The 19,356-nt window shown below is 42.7% G+C and overlaps 2 protein-coding genes across 4 annotated transcripts in view; one reads left to right on the top strand and one right to left on the bottom strand.

Moving 5' to 3' along the window:
* Positions 1 to 3,082: 3,082 nt before the first annotated feature.
* On the bottom strand, positions 3,083 to 17,978 carry CCT5 (chaperonin containing TCP1 subunit 5). The gene is made up of 11 exons (XM_006095394.2): positions 17,705 to 17,978; positions 14,710 to 14,770; positions 12,824 to 12,988; positions 11,416 to 11,614; positions 9,270 to 9,462; positions 9,038 to 9,187; positions 6,709 to 6,828; positions 5,879 to 6,064; positions 5,142 to 5,279; positions 4,442 to 4,622; positions 3,083 to 3,439 (listed from the first exon to the last, which is right to left on the bottom strand). Exons 1-11 carry the CDS (start codon positions 17,807 to 17,809, stop codon positions 3,312 to 3,314), a joined length of 1,626 nt encoding a protein of 541 aa, XP_006095456.1. The 5' UTR covers positions 17,810 to 17,978; the 3' UTR covers positions 3,083 to 3,311.
* Positions 17,979 to 18,238: 260 nt separating this feature from the next.
* The window catches only part of FAM173B (family with sequence similarity 173 member B), a 136,858-nt gene continuing 135,740 nt past the window's right edge, over positions 18,239 to 19,356 (top strand). For 2 of the 3 annotated variants that reach the window (XM_014461430.2, XM_006095392.3), the window contains exon 1: positions 18,241 to 18,260. In XM_014461430.2, the coding sequence (XP_014316916.1) occupies positions 18,245 to 18,260 (16 nt within the window). In that variant the 5' untranslated portion in view covers positions 18,241 to 18,244. Of the gene's footprint in view, positions 18,262 to 19,356 lie in introns of all 3 variants that reach the window. The other variant, XM_023759385.1, reaches the window with a different exon arrangement.

The raw sequence follows: 19,356 nt of genomic DNA, 5'->3' as shown, positions 1-19,356 counted from the left end.
TCACTTGAAATGGATTAATACTTCTTCGTGCTTACAAACAATTTAATAATTTGTTATTTAATTACCGCCATTGCCCTCAATTCTGAACTCTCAATCCTTTGGTGGAGCTACTTCACAAGAACAGAGAAAGACACAAAAGGATTAAAGAAATTCAGTCATAGGTAACAGACTAGTCTCTCAGCCCTTTCAGAGGCATTGTGCTTTTTAAGTTTTTAAAACTGGTTTTAGAGAGAGGAAGGGATATAGAAACATGGGTGAAAAACATGCATGATCGGTGGCCCCATGCTGGGGATTGACGCTCAACCATTGAGCCACACTGGCCAGCTGGGCGGCATTTGCACTTTTGAGTGTTAATAACAACCAGACTATTTGACAAACATTAAATAAATCCACCTTGGGGTCATGTTCCTTTAGTTGCTCTTGACACACATGGGATGAGATGGGGGTCATCTAAAGTACAAGGGGTGTGAAACTTGACAAGTGATTTGGGATCTGAAGATAAAGTAACGCTGCCTTGAAGAGGGGCTTTTAATTAAAGTCAACAGCTGTGAAACTCTCTCTCTACATGGTTTCCGATTCATAGGCCCCATACTTTCTTCTTTCAATCACAAAAAGCACCAGGGACATTTTTGAGGTTCATTTTCAGAAGGGAAGAGTGATTTAGTGGCTCTTCTCACAACCACGAACCCCTTCATGACAGGCTCTGGTCCAAAGCAAGCTGCTCTCTGCAGGCTGGAATCAGTCCTTGTAAATCAGCTCATCAGGACTACCAGTCACTTCTCTAAGCAGGGCTGTCTGATGTGAACTTGCTCTCAGAATAGCTGCAACCTGACGTGGTACCCAGCATGTAGTAGCGCAAATTTTAGCAGTGTGACTTCACAATCCATTGTATGATGAAATACTCAATTGTCTAGTTCCATAGACACTCTAAAATTAGGAAGATATATTAGCATTTATTCTGAAATCCACAGTATAGTTGTCTAGCAAAACCACTAATGCAAAAACAAAAAAAACAACCAATGCATTAACAGAGAAAACACCATGACTCAATGGTTAAGACTGGTCAGTGTCCAGGTTCACAGAAGGGGACCCTGATAATTGAGTCAGGAAGAATAATTTCCTGATTTTAGGAAATTTGACAAGTCTTATCAGCAAACCCCTACCCCTGGTGGTTTTACCAATTGGGGTTACTGGCTGGGACTTCAATTATTCTTGTCAACGCAAAGATTTTAACGAAATGAAAGTAAAGCAAAGTGGGATTTATTGAAGATACACTCCAAGTAAGGAGTGGGACAGTTGAGAGAAATGGCCCCGAACTCCTGGGTTATATGTTTTAAATAAGGGATTATCTAGGTAGAGACTGTCATTTACATTCAAGGATGATTGACAGAAAAAGGTTATGTATTTCTTCAGTGCATGCCCTTATCCATAATGCATATAGAAAAACCCACAGGTGTGTGTGTGTAAAAACTGCAATACAATTTTATTATAGTTAGTCCAGGACCCTAGTAAGGTCCAACTGAGGTCATGTTGTTTTCCTGAGCTTGTGCCAAGAACCAGCTGGTTCAGAACCTGCCTACTGGTGGTCTGCTGGCTGCTGGGCCGCCCAGAGAGGCAGTAGGAAGGCAATGTTGGTTTGAACCTGGTTCAGGAGGACCCCAGGGCAGGCCCCACCCCAGCCGCTCATGTCTAACTTCCTGCCTAACAGCAGCACATAAGTAAACTTTATTATGATTCTCTGTAAGAAACATTCCTTTAGAAAATCTAGAAACATACACAAGCAAAATAGCATAGGGACGAGAGGGGAACTTAGACCATCTGGATTTGACCTGGCTCTACAATTTATAGGCCACGAGATGTCTAGCAAGTGATCGAATCCCACCTGTGAATAAAAGAAATGCATCTCCTTCACAGGATGAGAATTGAGACAACTGAACTCAAGTCTTCAGAATGGGCTACTGTGTGGCCTGTGGTAATGGCAGCCACTGCTGCAGTGGGCAGTGTTATCTCAGTACAGAATTAAGCCAATACCAATCTACCCATTCATGGCAATTGCCAAGGCATTTCCTCCCACTGGATCCATTTCTCCCTTATTTTCTAGAATTCACTCTACCCTCCACTTGTTCTGCCCTGATAACTTCACTGGGTTCTCACTCACTGTTCTAGGTATCTGCAGGTGCTGTGCCCAGGTGGCCTTCTCCCTACACAAAATGGTGTGCGTTCAGGGTGGCCTAGAACTAGGACTAATAACTGCTAGGGATTAAGTGAAGATTAAATTTTCAATGCTGGTCTCATGAGCACTGTAATATCCTAGATTATATCAATGTAACTTAATAGCACTTAAGACAGCCCATAATTGCCAAAACCGGTTTGGCTCAGTGGATAGAGCATCGGCCTGCGGACTGAAAGGTCCCAGGTTCGATTCCGGTCATTGCATATACCTGGGTTGCGGGCACATCCCCGGTGGGAGATGTGCAGGAGGCGGCTGATCGATGTTTCTAACTCTCTATTTCTCTCCCTTCCTTTCTGTAAAAAATCAAAATATATTAAAAAAAAAAAAAAAAAAAGACAGCCCATAATTTTGTGGTAGAAACACCCACCTATGACAGATCTCTAGTATCAAAAGATTCACCCATTGAGGTAGGTGCAGCATCTAAATACACTTAAGCATTTAGATACACTTAAGAGGATAAAGCCCATACTCCTCTCAATGTTAAATCTTGAGAACAATCCTAATGTTTAAGTTTTTAAAATAGTTCCTAGAGCTTATTAAAAATAACTCCTTGAATGAAGGCAATTTTTGATTATAGTGAATGCTTATTAAACTTCAAGAGCAGCCCTAGCTGGTTTGGCTCAGTGGATAGAGCGTCAACCTGCGGACTGAAGGGTTCCAGGTTTGATTCTGGTCAAGGGCACATGCCCAGGTTGCGGCTTGATCCCCAGTAGAGGACATGCAGGAGGCAGCCAATCAATGATTCTCTCTCATCATTAATGTTTTTCTCTTTCTCTCCCTTCTTCTCTGCAATCAATAAAGATATATCTTAAAAGAATAACAAAACAAAACTTTAAGAGAAGATAAAGGTGGTTTTTAAAGAGATCCCTTTAATATAACGAATACAAAGGCTTGAGAGAAAGTGTTCCTACAATTACACACCTTTAAACAAGTGAAACTATGGTTACCAAACAACTAGTTTTATTATAGCATCTACAGTGTCTAAAAAAGAACAAAATAAATAACCGTAGATACATAAGACACCCTTTTATTTAATCGTAGCAGTGGTGGTTGTTACTACATTCTATTTTAAAATTTTTTATTCTTCAGATTCTCCAGGCTTACGGATATCATCAATCTTCAAAATCATTCTAACCATTTGTGTTGCAAGAGAGATCTGTTGCTTTTTGCCAATCAAGGTTTCTATGACATGTTGTTGCTTCATATCTGAAAAATACAAATAAGTTGGTTATCCTAAAATATCAGACATTTAATTTTGAAAACTTGTTTTGATTCATGAAATCAGACTAAAAGGCAGGAATTACAAATTTGGAAGCAAGTTAAATTCTGAGGAATAAATTTCATTACTGCCAAGGACATTCTGGAATTTGAACCTGGTTATTACCAGAAAGCTAGGGGTGGGGGTGGGGACAGGGGGCAGCTCTCTTCAGTTTTAAGCTAAAATGCTAGGTGACTAAAAAGTGAAACCTTTCAGTGACATCTCACCCCACAGAGCATCCAACACTATATAACTTAGTAAACCCGAAATAAGTGAAATCTGACTGAACTTGAAGTGTAAGATAATTATAAGACCTAAAAATGGTAAATTTAAGCACAACCAAGCATTCAAATTAAAAAAAAATCAAATGTCTGACAGTTGTTGCTATTATAACATCCTTGGGCTTTGACATGAAGAGCAAAACATATCTAAACATTTCTAAGTGAAAACATAGACTGTCCAGTTCTGCACAACTCCAGACACAGCACAGCAGTACAAAAACCGGGGGGACCACTGTTTCAACAAGCACACGTTACACTACCTTTCAGCAAGTAAACCGTTCACGTGGCCACGGTACATCCCAGTTATAAAACACCCCATAATTTATGCGATACAAGCACAGAATAAGCTGTAAATTAAGTCAGTTTCAGGGCTGTTTTATGAAAGACCCAGAACCAAAGCACTTTGACAGACATTTGTGTAAAAAAAAGCAAGATTTATTTTCTAAAAACAGATGAAATTGGAAGCCATCTCTGGTATAAATACCACATTGTAGTTGCAATAAAATCAAGTATCTGAAATTCAGGACCTGAATATCTCAAGTGTGTTTAAGTCTTAAAAAAGCTGCGATAACCTCACAGTAAGCATTACATACTATATAGCCACGCAGGATGAAACTACTCAATTTAAGTTAAAACACAGCCCCACACAGAGGTGTAACAACTCCTCACCGTTTGTACCCTTGTGCATACAGTCAATCCCAAGAGCAGGGTTCCTATCCTTCACTTGTCTGGCTCGGACCTCAGACATCGTCTGGATGGGATTCATGCCACTGTTCTCAGCGAGGGCCATGGGGATGACTTCCAGGGCATCGGCGAATGCTCGCATGGCATACTGCTCCAAGGTTGGGCACTAGAGGGTATAGGGTTATGGTAAGGGTAAGCGTGCTTGGCAAAAACACCCCCAGAAGCAATTTAGAAACATACTTATATACTATAAAAAAACCCAAAACCATAAACAAGCAAAGAATTCTAAGCACAGGCTATCTTGACTACTTTTAATCTACCAAATATTAAAATGTCACCACAGAATAAGGATGAAGAAGGTATACATGTGAGAGAAGTCTGAGAATCAGCTCTTACTGATTTGTTTTTATTATATAATTAACTTTGAATTTCAAATAACATTAAGTGTAGAGATTTACACAAAATAGTAGTTGGCAAGGCTGGAATGACCGAATGAAGCTGAGAAATGCTAGTTGATGGTAACTGAATTTGCCTACACAGGCATGAGCATATACTCAGATCGAACACCTATTAAACCGCCAATGTTCTTGTTTACGTTCAGTCTAGCACCCAGTTGCTTCGAAGCAGGGTTGCCTCACATACCAGAACCGTCTTAGTCCTTCATGAGCCCCCATGTGCATTTTACCTTATCTGCTGCTTGGCTAACTGCTAAAGCACAAGCGATTTCAGCAGCGCCTCCACCATACACCACACGATTATCACGGATGAGGTTCCGGATGACACACAAGGCATCGTGAAGGGATCGCTTTGCTTCCTCGATGATCTAGGGAAACAGTTCTGCCTAAATTAATGTGGTCTCGATTTATTCATTTTAGAGCCAAATACCTGGCACCTCTGGTTTAATGTAAGTGCTTGCTAAAAATATTCCTATCTCCCCCATTAAAACCAGCTTGGTTAAAACAAAGGCAGAGAGCCTGCCAGAATATCTGTTATCAGATGGTTTCTATTTTTACTTCCTCTCCCTATAATGTAGTCAAAACACATGAAACAGGTAGCCAGTGACTCATTCCAAGACATACAACCAAGATAAGGGGTCACACAAAACAAAACCGACAAAGAAAAACCTCACAATGAGTCACTCATTATGATGCACTAAAAATCCACTGTAGGAAAATGGAGAGATCATCAATGGTTATTTACTTAGGTTTCCTATTTCTACCCAAGGGACTGAAGAAAGGCAAATGTGCTTTGTAGAACAGACAATGGAACACGGTCTTCAGTAATTTAATACCACAATATGTCGTTTCTTTGAGAAAAATGATCCTGTTTTACTTATGGTAACTGTGTCTCTGTTAATATGTTATGGGCAAAGCCAAACCATACATCAAAACTGCAAAATATGTAGAATAACTGAATTCTTACCATCTTATTTCCTCCTCTGATGAAAATGGTTACAGCTCTGGAGTTCTTACACTGCTCGATGACCAGCATCTTGTCTTTAGTTGTCCCAAATGAGATCTCTTTTACAATCCCAGCAAAGCCCAGCTTCTCAGCTGTGAGCTCTGAGAAGCGGGGAACGATCCGCCCTCCTGTTGCAATGGCAATCAACTAATTGGGGTGGGTCGGGAAGAGAAGGAAGACGTGTTGGTCCACAATAAACTTTCACAACTGGTCACAAATGAACTGAATGCGACCTATGACCTCGTTCACTAGAATTGCTGCCCCATTCTGGCTAAAAAAATTCAAGTTCAACCCCCCAAAAAACCTTGATAAATGAACAAAGCTCTGAAGAGCCGAGTGTCTTGGTTTGGTTCTGTCACCCTGCACAGTCCCCACAGTTCTTGACCCCATCTCCTGACTGTGCCTCTGAATCAGAGCTCTGCACAGCCGTCCCTCTGCAAACTGGGCTGCAGCGAGGACCAATGAAGCCATGTTGTCCAGGGACAGACCACGTCTAGGATGGCTGTTGGGATTCGGCTGACACAGAGTGGGTAAGACCACCCTTAGGAGCCAAATAAGATGATCTATGGAAAGCATATGTCACAGAAATCCGGAATAGATGGCACTATTAGTAAAACCATAAAAAAGATCCTAGTACTTTTCTCTCTCCCAGCCCATCCTCCTCTAATCTATAAAGCCTTAGCATGATTTGTAATTTAAGATAAGTGCTATCAAAGCAACCCCAAGATACATAAAGGCATTGTAAGGTCTGGCCCTAAGTTCAGACATCTCTTTCCACAGAGCTTCCCTACCTCGATTTCAGGTCCTCCAACCCAACGAACCGCAGGCAAGTCGTTCTGAAGAAGTAAATGATTCGCTTCATCATCAAAGCCCCACTGGCAAATAGCTAGGTTAGCGCCAGTTTCTTTAATCTGAGAAAAGACATGCCACAATCATATTAAGAAAAAGTATTCTTTGTGCTTTAATGTTTGAAAAAAAGGTTAAAAAAGGTGAGATGCCTAGTTGGGTTAGGTGGGTAAACCGAAATAAAGCACAGAAAAGGAAACATATTACTACTTTCGGTCAGCTCCAAATCCTAAATCAATGATGGCGAACCTATGAGGTGACACGCGAACTCATTTTTTTGGTTGATTTTTCTTTGTTAAATGGCATTTAAATATATAAAATAAATATAAAAAATATAAGTCTTTGTTTTACTATGGTTGCAAATATCACAAAATTTCTATATGTGACACAACACCAGAGTTAAGTTAGGGTTTTTCAAAATGCTGACACGGCGAGTTCAAAAGGTTCGCCATCACTGTCCTAAATAATGAACATGTCAATGGGAACCACCTCACTTTTAAACTATGCTTTAAAAATCAGTAATTCATACTGAACTCAATTGTTATAGTGAAGCAAAACAAGAGTCAACAAAGCTAAATACCCTGATAGTTCCCAGGAAATCAAGGGTAACAGCTCTGCCCTGTCACAAAAACCTATGAAGCAGTTTCATTCACTCGTGTGTTTCAACAGAACATTTTAGATATATACATTGCTCTGCAACTTGCTTTTCTCACCTAAGTGGGCTATCCTTTGTGGATTCATGGATAGACCTATTTAGAGACCAACAAAGACAATCCTGCTTCTAACAAGATCCTTAGCCCTTTGCAAATGGCTCATGATTCGGCCCAAGGCCACATGATTACAGCCGACTGTCCCTCCCTCCCTTGGTGATCACCTGCGATAACTGGGCCATAGCTACAGCCTCCATTTCACTTCTGTCCTCACCCAAGACTCCCAGGTCATCTACTGCACCTGGCTCTCCACCTCTCCTTCCTTCCCCAACTCTCTGGTGCATTAACAGAAAATTCCTTCTTGCAATTTTTCCATTACATTCTTGCTGTGAACAAACCCTGGCTGTCCCCTGCACTCCTACTCAACTGGCTATTTTTTCTATTTTTTTTCTCAAAATAGGAGAGAGATCCTTCTTGCTCCTCACAGCCACCCCATTTCTCTTGAGTCACTCCCTCTCATTCTTTAAAACGATAGCATCTGGCCCCCTCACTACTCCCATTATCATTTCTGGCACCTACACATCTACCAACACAGTCCATCCAACTCCTTTGGCCTCAGTTCCCATGCTTTTCCTCCACTGCATCTTGGCCGGCATTCCCATGACCACCCAGGTAAGGGACCTGTATTTACAAACTCCTGCCAGCACGCTCCAACCTCAGTTCTAATGTTCTCTTCACATGCCAGTGTCTGTCACAGAGCCCCTCCCACTTTCCCCTTATTCTGCACCTTAACATTTTAAGGCCCATGTCAGTCACTGGTGACTGACACTATACTTTCCATCCGGAAGACAAAACAGGCTGGGTGCTTAACGTGTTAAGAGCAAGAGCTCTGCTTTGTTCAGTTCTGTATCTCAGGGCCTGATTTAAAGTAGGCATACAGAAATATACCACGAGGGACTAAATGAATACAATACCCACTAAAAAACACCAAACGCCTCCAGTTTTTGCTTGCTATGATAATGTCCATGTTCACCTATCTGAGTTCTGCTGTTTTAAACTGCCAAGGACAGAGTCCCAAAGAAGACTGCTATGCCACAGAGCACACACATGTAAAACAGTAACAACCAAAAAAAGAAAAGTAACAGCCAAAAGGGGAAGATATTTATAAAATAATGCTCTGACTTATATAAGCAAAGAGCTGGGATTTCTATGATTGCATTTGGGTTTAATTTCCAGGTACCCAGGAACGCCTTTGTCTAAGAGTTATATTTAGAGGTCTCAAGTATGTGGTAAAATTTTCTAAACTTCGAACTTACTAGTTAAATGTGTCCAAGAGAGCAAGTACAGCTCAACGTAACTGAGTCTACTCTTTCTGGTACCCTAGACACATGACCATTTTAAGACAAAATCAGACGTCTTTACCCCTTATCACTTCGATTTGTTCTCCTTGTGAATATTTTAACTTTTAGAATTTAAAATGAAGAGGGGGCCTATACTGTTATTTATAGCCACATAATAAAGTATCAAGCTAGTATAGGGTAATGCTACACACCTTTATTACCTACAACTGCCTAACTGCATCCTTCAGGAGCTGAATGTCACTAAGAGCTATGGGGAGACTTACTTGCTTAATCATCTCTTCAAACTTGTCCTTTTCGTATTTCTGAAGGGCTTTATAGTCTTCCACAGAGGTCACATCCAGCTTATGCTTCGTCTTTGGTTTTGGTGGTTCAAATGGACATGTAAGAATTGCAATCCTAGCATCTTGTACTTCCTATGGGGAAGAACAGAATCATCTGTTGGTGGCTTTAAGAATTAAAAAAAGCCTGATGAAGCTGTGAAAGGCAATGACTTACTTTTGGCATCTGTGGGTGACTGAAATCCTTGTCCACAATCACGCCCTTAATAAGTTTAGTGTCCTCCAATCTCCCGCCCACTTTGCCTTCTACTTTGATGAGCTCAAAGTCAACGTCTCTGCGCTGCATATCGGCCACAGTGAGAATAGCATCCACGGCAATCTCAGCCATTTGTCGGTGACAGCTGTTAACCCTAATGAAAGTATGCAAAACAAACCATTCATTTTCACTTAACAGTTACTGAAACCAAAGTAGACCACATAATGTAATATGGTAACTCAAATACAAGTTAATATATTGCAACTCAAACATATTTTATAAAATGATGCTGAGAGTTTCAGAAAGGAATGCCATCAGAACCCGTACTGTCAACAGTCTGGAACAGGGACTCTTTTTTGGGGGGGGGGGGCGCACAAGAATTCTTAACCTCGAATCCAAAGGGAACCGGAAACTTGGATGGAAAAAAAAATTTACATCTTTATTTTCACTAACTCTAAAATTTAGTATTTCCTCCTACATGAACGTACACAAGAGACTACTGAAGTATGAAAAGAACAAAGACTTCCCTAAGACTCTGTTACTTTTTAAGAATACTATTAATATTTTATAAGTCTAAAACAGAATCAGAAAGAAAAGAAATCACCCAGGAAAAGCCAATTGTATCTGAATGAGGTGTAACACTTACTGGGAAGTGAATTAGTGTAGTATCCTATCTTGCAGAATTTTCTTTCTTTTTAAAAACAAAACTGTATATTTTTATTTATTTCAGAGAGAAAGGGAGAGGGAGAGATAGAAACATCAATGACAGAGAATCATTGATCGGTTGCCTCCTGCATGCCCCCCACTGGGGATCGAGCCCACAATCCGGGCATATGCCCTTGACTGGAATCAAACCTGGTACCCTTCAGTCCACAGGCAGACGCTCCACCCACTGAGCCAAACTGGCTAGGGCAAGCATGTCAAACTCGTGGCCCACAATGAGTATTTTTGCGACCCAACCAATATAACAGCATGTAAAAAATGTTTTAATAAAAATTTTGTAACTTCATTTTTACAACATCCTGTTATACATAATTAATAACGAACTACGTTCGCTAATGACTGATTACTATAATCGCGTTGCATTCATTTCCCTTATGCGCCTTATGTGCAGGCGCACCATTTCTCTTCACTAACACTAGCAGTGAATATTTTAGCAGCCGACTGCCATGTCATTAGTCTTGTACTGACTTGTTTGATGTGAGCAACAGGAAATATTTTGCTTTCAGAGAACAAGAAAAATAGGTTTATTTGCATTACTCTTATTAATTTGTGCAGTTACTCAGTGTCTGCATTAAGTTAATGCTCAAGAAAAAAAATATTAATTTTTATTAAAATGTTCTATTATGTTAACGATTACTCACTTATTTCAGCCCTTTGTATTCAGCATGTCTCTTACCGAAATAAACCTACCTTTCAATGAAAATTGAGCTTTTGTTTTTTGTGGCCCACATAAATTTAAACCTTATTTGGCCCATGTTAGCCTTTGAGTTTGACATCCTTGGCCTAGGGCAGTGATGGCGAACCTATGACACGCGTGAAAGAGGTGACATGCGAACTCATTTTTTTGGTTGATTTTTCTTTGTTAAATGGCATTTAAATATATAAAATAAATATCAAAAATATAAGTCTTTGTTTTACTATGGTTGCAAATATCAAAAAATTTCTATATGTGACACGCCACCAGAGTTTAGTTAGGGTTTTTCAAAATGCTGACACGGCGAGCTCAAAAGGTTCGCCATCACTGGCCTAGGGCCTACCTTGCAGAATTTTCCACTGCAACACTGGTTACAGGTGGGGGAATGTTACCTTTTTTTGAAAGCTTTGAAACATTTTAATAGACTGCTCAATAAATTACTTTTAATTCTGGAAAAACCACAAGGGAAATCCAGTAAATGAAATGGTATCTGAAATCTTACATCATTTAAAAAGATAACCATGAAACTATATTTTGCTTTATGTTGAATATGTCTACACCCACATTAAAAACAAAGCAAAACCAAAACAACAATAGAAACAGAAAAAAACTCATCACTATGAAGCCACCAAGGTCCTTTCCTATTGACTTTAGGCACAAACTTTGCCACCCGTAACAGCGAGAACGTACACTTTGGAGCCCAGCGTGGTTTTCGCAGTCTGAATCAGGGGCTCAGTGTACTGCACATCAACAAGGACACTATCGCTAATCTCGTCCAGGTAGTCGATAGCAATGCGGGCGGCTTGCTCATAGCCATCAGCGATCCTGATGGGGTGAATGCCACGGTCCAGCAACTGCTCGGCTTCTTCCAACAAGGCACCAGCCAGGACTGCAGACAAGATAATGCATAACTGGTTCAGGAAACGTTAAAACTTTGCCCTGGAACTCTAAAAGTTCTAGAATTATGCTGGAAGTATCTTAGAGGCTGAGACCATCTAATCCAGTGGTTCTCAACCTTCTGGCCCTTTATTTAAATACAGTTTCTCATGTTGTGACCCAACCATAAAATTATTTTCGTTGCTACTTCATAACGTACTGTTGCTACTGTTATGAATCGTAATGTAAATATCTGATATGCAGGATGGTCTTAGGCGACCCCTGTGAAAGGGTCGTTTGACCGCCAAAGGGGTCGCGACCCACAGGTTGAGAACCACTGATCTAATCTATTTTAAAAAAGAGACTTTCTTGTTTCAGTTCTAGCAATGGTCTAACAGGTCTCACATTATAGATGGATGTTCAACTATCAATGATGTAAAGAATGTAACTAGAGAATGTATTGTGGAAACATTTTTATAAAGGGAAAAACTCTTGTGTTTCCTGGGCCAGGGATGTCCACTCTGTGAAATCCATGCACTCTAAGCACATGTAGAACAGTGTCTGATACCCAATTAAGATTTCTGAATAAATGAATTAAAATTCTATCTGCAGAAAAAGTAACATTAAAAACATCTCTTTAATCTTCCCCAAGTTTTTAAGATTTCAGAACTTCAGAAAAAAATGCGAGAACAGTAAAATGAACACTACTTATTAATAACATTTTGTGACACACATTTGTTTTCTCTGTATAGGCACTCTTTTCCTGTTCAACTCTGAGAAGCGTTGAAACCATAGCATGTCACCCCCAAGTATTTGAACACACAACTAAGAACCAGGCAGGGCATTTTCTACATCAATGCAATGTACCTGTCACTCAGGAAATTTAACACTGAAAAAAAAATACTATGTTGTGACACATAATCCACAACCAAATTCCCCAACATCCATCACGGCTTAAATAAAATCTGGCATCTGATCAAGTTTTATGCATTACAGTTGGTTGCCATTTCTCTTTAATCTAACTACCTTCCCCCTCTTGTTCTTTCATGATCCTGATTAGTTTTGGAACGTCTGGGACACTTGTTTTGTAGGGTGTCCTTCAACTTGAATTTGTTCATCTCCTCATAATTTGATTCAAAGTAAACATTCTGGGTAGGCATGTTAGCCATGTGATTCTAAATAATACCTCTTAAATGAGAAAAGATATTTTGCCCTTTCTTACCAACCACTCCGGTGGTTCCGTCTCCAATTTCATCATCCTGTGATTTGGCCAGTTCAACCATCAACTTGGCAATCTGGTGATCAACATCCATCATGCTCAAAATGGTGGCACCATCGTTAGTTACAGTCACATCACCATCTTTATCCACCATCATTTTATCGAGCCCTAAAAAGACAGGCGTGTTTAGAATGGCTTTGGGGGAGAAGGCAATGCAGCCTATAAAGAACAAGTCTTGACCCAGGTCCTATCTAGGAATTTATCATAAATATTCAACATAAATAAAGACATTTTAGATCGGCCAATACAAAATAAAGCGTTGCAAGCAATCTAAAACCAGAGAATTTAGGCAGAAAAATTATGAAGCATCACTAAAAGTAGTATCACAAAAGATGACAGCTTTGATTTGTAATCCTGTAGGACCCCACACACTGTGCAGCAGAAGTCAACGGCCCACTCCGGCATTTCCCCCCCTCATTCTTCTTTTTTTTAATCCTCACCCAAGAATATTTTTTCCATTGATCCTAACAATAATATGTCAACATCAAAAACAATAGTCTACCAACTAGAAGCATTCAATATACATCCTAGTCTTCAAGAAAGGAGATGCCAAGAAGTGCAGTAACTACAAGACCACTGCTCTAATTTCCCACACAAGAAAAGTCATACTCAAGGTGATGTAGCAAAGGCTTCTACCCTATATGGAGCCAGAAAAGCTGGGTGTCCAGCTGGATTCAGAAAATACGCACTTGAGATCCAATTGTGAGCATTTGCTGAATACTGGCGTGCTCCAAAGAATTTCTGAAGCTTACTCTATGCTCTATAGATTAAGTAAAGCCTTGGTTATGTGAATCATGAAAAGCCATGGGTCGTTCTGAAAGAAATGGGTGTGCCTCAGCACTCAGTTATCTGGTATTATGATCAGGAAGCCGCTGTCAGGACAGAATGTGGAGAGACAGATGGTTTCCTATGGGCAAAGGTGTCAGAGAGGGTGCATTTTACCTCCCTATATGTTTAATCTGCAGACAGAACTGAGCTAGATTTAGAGGGAGTACTGAAAATTGGTGGAAGAAATATTATTAACTTAAGATATGCAAATGACACCATCTTACTGGCAGAAAGTGCCAAAGCAGGGCTGCATCTGAACATCCAGAAGACAAAAATCATGACCAGAGAAGAAACGTACAACTTTAACAGACAATGAAGACACTGGGGTCCTGCAGGATTACAAGTCAAAGCTGTCATCTTTTGCTGCCATTATATGATATTAAATGAAACAGAAAAAAGCAAACATTCAAGTTACATATCATTTTAATAGTTCAAAGCATACAACCGGTGATGAAATTGTTAAAGATTTTGCTTATCTTGGCAAATTAAGCCTGAAATAGACCACTGGAGGCAAAAAGGGCAAAGCTGCAGCTGTCCTACTATGGGCATGTCATCAGAAAGCAGATTTCTTTGGAAAAGATAATAATGCTGGGTAAAATAGAAGGCAGCAGGAAAAAAGAAGGACCGAACATGAGGTGGACAAACTCCATAAAAGAAGCCACAGGCATGAGTCTATAGGAGCCGAGCAGGGCAGGTGAGGACAGGACACTGTACATGACTCTATTCATAGGGTTGCTAGGGGTCAGAGCTGACTCAAGTGCATGTAACACATGCACATGATTTGGAAAAGGGTAATAAAATAATGTTATGTGGGAAAAAAAAATCGAACCTAAAATGGTACATGCATTATGACTACCACCATGTTTACAGTATGAAATACACCAAGAGTTTGACTGTATTAGGGGAGTAGGACGGCCCCCTCCATTCCCCTCTTCTGTCAAGTGGTTTTATTGTTTAGTTTCTAATTTAAAAGTTTTGTTAAACTCATGTTAGTCTCTTACCATTTGGTCCAAGTGATGTTCTCATTGTATTTGCTACAGCCTTTGCTGCCATTATATGAGACTAAATGAAACAGAAAAAAAGCAAATATTCAAGTTACATATGATTTTAATAGTTCAAAGCAGACAGCTGATGACTGATCATAAGAACACTTCGCAATGCTAACTTCATGTGAGAGTCCAGCCATAAACATACAGCACATGATGGTTTACTGCAGAAACACTCTTCTCTCAAATGGTCTAGCCAACATACAACCTATACAATAAGAGTCATCCTTGCTGTTACCTGCCAAGGGTATCAATACTGAAAAATGGAAGGTTAAAATCACCTACCTATTCCTATTTCCACACATAATTAGGTCCACTTTCCCTCCATGTCTGGTTTCCTTTCTATTCTTGCTGTTACAACCAAACCCAGATCCATAGCCCCCTACAGAAATCCAGGGTCTCGTATCTCACCTTCTATCCTGCAGATTCATCCTACATCCACCTAAGCCATCCATTTCTCTGTCAGTCCCCAAACCTTAAACGCCCTCTGCCCCAACATGCAGGTCTAAAAGCTTCAGCTTTTCAGAGCCTCCCCACTACCAAATCTGAGACCTAGTTTCCTTCCAGTGAGGATTGTCTATGCCTGTTCCCCCAAACATGTCCCCTGACTCCTGGACTATGGCCTTCTCACTAGCTACCAAAAACCTGACCAATTTTTTAAAGCAATTCAAATGCACAGGGTTCTGTGAGGCCTTCCTTCCTTGGTTACCCCATCTGGCAGATAACAAGACACAAAGTTCATTAGATTTGTGAAAATGTAATTCTTACAAATATACTTTGACTTATCCTATATAATAAAAGGCTAATATGCAAATTGTCCCTACGGGGGGGGGGGGGGGGCAGTTCAACATGCGCTGACCATCAGGGGGTGGCGCTGGCAGTGAAGGCACTGCCAGCCCCGATGAGAGTGGGACCATGGCGGGATGGTGGAGCAGGAGAGCGGGCGGTGCCAGACCAAGGCAGGTGCGAAGGGAGGCCCCAGCTGGCAGCTGCTAGGGACCCTACCCGTGCACGAATTTCATGCACTAGGCCTCTCGTGTGTCTATATAATGGAATTTTTAAAGGTTAATAATTGTAGGGAGGTAGTCCCTAAAGCAGGGGAGATTTCATTCCCCAGGACACATGTGGCAATCCCTGAAGACATTTTTGATTGTCAAAACTGGGGAAGGGGCCTGGCTGGTGTGGTTCAGTGGTTGAGCATCGACCTATGAACAGGAGGTCACAGTTCAATTGTTGGTCAGGGCACATGCCTGGGTTGTAGGCTTGATCCCTAGGGAGGTGTGCAAGAGGCAGATGCTCAATGATTCTCTCTCATCACTGATGTTTCTATCTATCCCTTCCTCTCTGAAATAAAAACATATTTTTTAAAAAATGGGGAGGAGGCTATTACTGGCAGTAGGTAGAGAGAGGTCAGCCAGGGATGATGCTAAACATCCTGCAAAGGACCGTTCCCACCACAACAAATAACCTGGCCCCAAATGTTGCAGTGCCAAGGCTGAGAACCCAAGTCTAGACCCCTGGTTTTGGAGTTAGACAGAAGTGGGCTTCAACCAGGGCCCCGTTCTTCACTAGCTCTGTGACCTTCAGCAATTACTTAACTGCTATTTCCAATTCTATAAAATAACACCTTTCTCAGAGTGTGAGGATGACATGAAATAATGAACTTAGTTAACACAGGGGCAGATGACCAAACACTGTGGTCACTCCTGAGGTTATCCCATTGGATCTCATTCTCTGCTAGAGGTGTCTTACCCCCACCGAGCGAGAAGAGGTTCAGAGAGGCCGTGTAACTTGTCCTAAGCCAAACCAACAGCCTGTGGAAGAACTGTACCGTTTCTTAATTAAGCAAAACCCCACCACATTCCGTGAACAGGGACACCCCAGACCCGGTGGCGAGGTCTATTCCACACACTGATGTCTACACGTGGGTTACTTCCCTTTACAAGAATCTCTACAGACAGTGCCCTCTCAAAGCTCCCCTTTTCTCTGTACTTGCAATGTCTGCTCAGGTGACCCACCCTCACCTGGACTCCTGCGATGGAGTATTTGACTCCCCTGGTCTCCCTCACTCCCTTCAGTCCCGCCCCAACTCGACTTCCCCAGGTACAGTTCTACTCAAGTTCTGACGCTGCTCGGAACCTCCCCACGGGGTAACAGTGGGGTGTGCAAGGGCCCCCATCTTTGGAAACTAGTGTAACTTAAAAGTGGATTCTGCGCTCTCCCCCTACAGCGCCATGCCATTTCCTGCCCAGGTCTTTGCTTTGACTTGCTTCCCTTTTCCAAAACGCTGGCTCAATCTCCCTTAAAACACGACTCCATCCCTGGTCAGAAGCCACCTCTATCAAACCCTCCAACTTGTATCTGCATCCCCTCCAGGAACTGGTGAGACTGCTCACACACCGCCTTGTATTTTGGTTCCTGGTGTCCTCTTCCAACTATTAAGGCAGCATTTTCTTCCTTAAGGGTCTACATTTAAGTTTTTTACGACACTGCCTGCAGAAAAACGCCATGCATAAAAATGATTATAATAAAAAATTGAAATGCTTTGTAAACGACTACGCCTTTAGGGCTGTTGCAGGCACACTGGCTGAAGATGAGGCAGCATAGTCTGAGAATACGTCCAGGTGACCTGAGAACACTTCCTCTGCATCTTACGACGAAAAAAAACACGGGCCGCTAGGCCGCTGGGACCAGCGAGATGCGGGCACCCCGCCCGGGATCTAGAGCTGCCCCACCCAGCTCGGAAAGGCGCCTGCAGCTCCCCCTAACCCCTAAGACCTACACCGCCTCCCTCAAATTCTAGGAGCGGGGTGCGGGGCTGTACACGGGAGGGATCCCCTCGGCCTTTCCCCGAAGCACATGGCAGACCGCTCCTCGGCTGGCGCAGGCGCAGAGACCAGGGTTCGGCCACTTCCTTCATCCCAGCGTCCGTGTGTCCCGGTCCCGTTACCTTGAGAGCCTCCAGCCCCATAAGACGAGTCTTGCGGTCCTGATCCTTGATGATGAGGAAAGGGCGCCCATATTCATCGAAGGCGAGAGTCCCGAAGGACGCCATGGTTCTGCAGCTGGGGCGACTTCTCCACAACCGGCGGAGACCACACCGGAACCCAAGACGCACCTTCCGCTCGCGGGCGGGCTCAACAGCTCGCGCATGCGCAGAGCAGCCTGCGTGAGACTTATTTTTCACTTGAGACTAGTTTCATGCCAGACAGTACTTTCTGGAACCGGCGGCCTTCGGAAATGTCTATCATCTGGGAAGCTGGGGGGGGGGCGGTTCGATGTTACAGACGGGAACTTGAGAACCCACAAGTCGAGAGTAGACAGAAATTAGTAATTTCGTGAATTTATACAACTGAGAGTTTCTGGTGGTGGACCCCAACAAGGAACTCATTTACTTAGAGCATATTTTTTCCCCCCTCCTTCCTACCCCGACTTCAAGATGGTATAATCCACTTCCCGGGTTTTCTGCTTCACTGCCGGAAATCTCGGAATGGAAGGAGGAGGAGGTGAGGTTGCCCAGGCATGGCGGGCTCCTTGGGTGCTGGGCTAGATGCAGGCGCGTCGCGGGGCTCATGGTTGGTCGGCCGGGGGTCTCCTCCACACAGCACCGCGGGAGTGGGAGCAGCTGTTGTTGGGTGCACAGTTTTCAATCAGGCCCTTTGTGTCCCTCCTTCCTTCGGGGCCTGCCCGGGAGCCGGGTCTCGGGTCCGGGGCTGCGGGTGCCTTTGCTGGTATCTAGCTGCCAGGACCTGTCCCCCCGCGCCTTAGGGCGAATAAGTCGCGCAGTGCTGGGCACGACCTTAATGTGACAGCGGTACTGGGGTCACACTGTCTGGCTGGGAATCGCAGTCCTGCCTTTTGACTGGCTGTGTCTGTGGGGCAGTGATTTTAATCCGCTCTGTGCCTCAGTTTCCTTGTCTGCAAAAATGGCAGTAACATTGTAGTACCTACCTTACACAGCTGGTACACGGACTCGGGGAGAACAGTGCCTGGACCTTAGCAAGCTCTGTCCGAGTGTTTGCCCGTTTTGTGAAAATGGGCCAGTAACTTGCCCTACGTTACACAACTGGCTAGTAAGCAAAATGGCACAGCCTTGCGCGCAGGGTCCTGCTCTGAAGCCCTGCGGCTGCTGCCTCGAAAACGCTCTCCTGGCGGCCCTAACTAAGTGGTACCCGGTCCTCTGCATCCCTTACACTGTTTTCTCTTTAGAGCACTGGTCATGACTAAATACACTGAGTGGCCAGATTATTGTGACCACCTGACATTTGTAGGCAAATTAGCTATAATTTCGCGCTGAAGTTGCTAGAGGGCCAGATCATTATAAACGTCTGAATAGCACAACATGCCTAAGTATCGTTGCTGATCAAGTTCATCCTGTCATGTTGATGGCGTATCCCAATGGAGATGGCTTCTTCCAACAAGACAATTTGCCATGCCACAGTGCTCTTATTGTGCAGGAGTGGTTTCAAGAACATGAGGGAGACTGTACCTTGCTTAGGTGGCCCCCACAATCACCAGATCTCAATCCAATTGAGCATTTGTGGGATAAAGTTGAAAGAGCCATCAGGCAGCTGGTTCCACAACCATCAAATCTCACAGAAC

This window comes from Myotis lucifugus, unplaced genomic scaffold (genome assembly GCF_000147115.1).
Source record: "Myotis lucifugus unplaced genomic scaffold, Myoluc2.0 scaffold_153, whole genome shotgun sequence".
In the NCBI taxonomy this organism is placed as follows: domain Eukaryota; kingdom Metazoa; phylum Chordata; class Mammalia; order Chiroptera; family Vespertilionidae; genus Myotis; species Myotis lucifugus.
Note: the sequence above shows the minus strand (reverse complement) of the source record. Positions and strands in the feature narration are given on the sequence as shown.

Coding starts and splice junctions, on each gene's coding strand:
- CCT5 (XM_006095394.2), bottom strand. CDS start 17,809: ATGGCGTCCTTCGGGACTCTCGCCTTCGATGAATATGGGCGCCCTTTC. Junction 9,463..11,415: donor ACCACGCTGGGCTCCAAAGT/GTACGTTCTCGC, acceptor TACTTTCATTAG/GGTTAACAGCTGTCACCGAC. Junction 9,188..9,269: donor GTCACCCACAGATGCCAAAA/GTAAGTCATTGC, acceptor TCTTCCCCATAG/GAAGTACAAGATGCTAGGAT.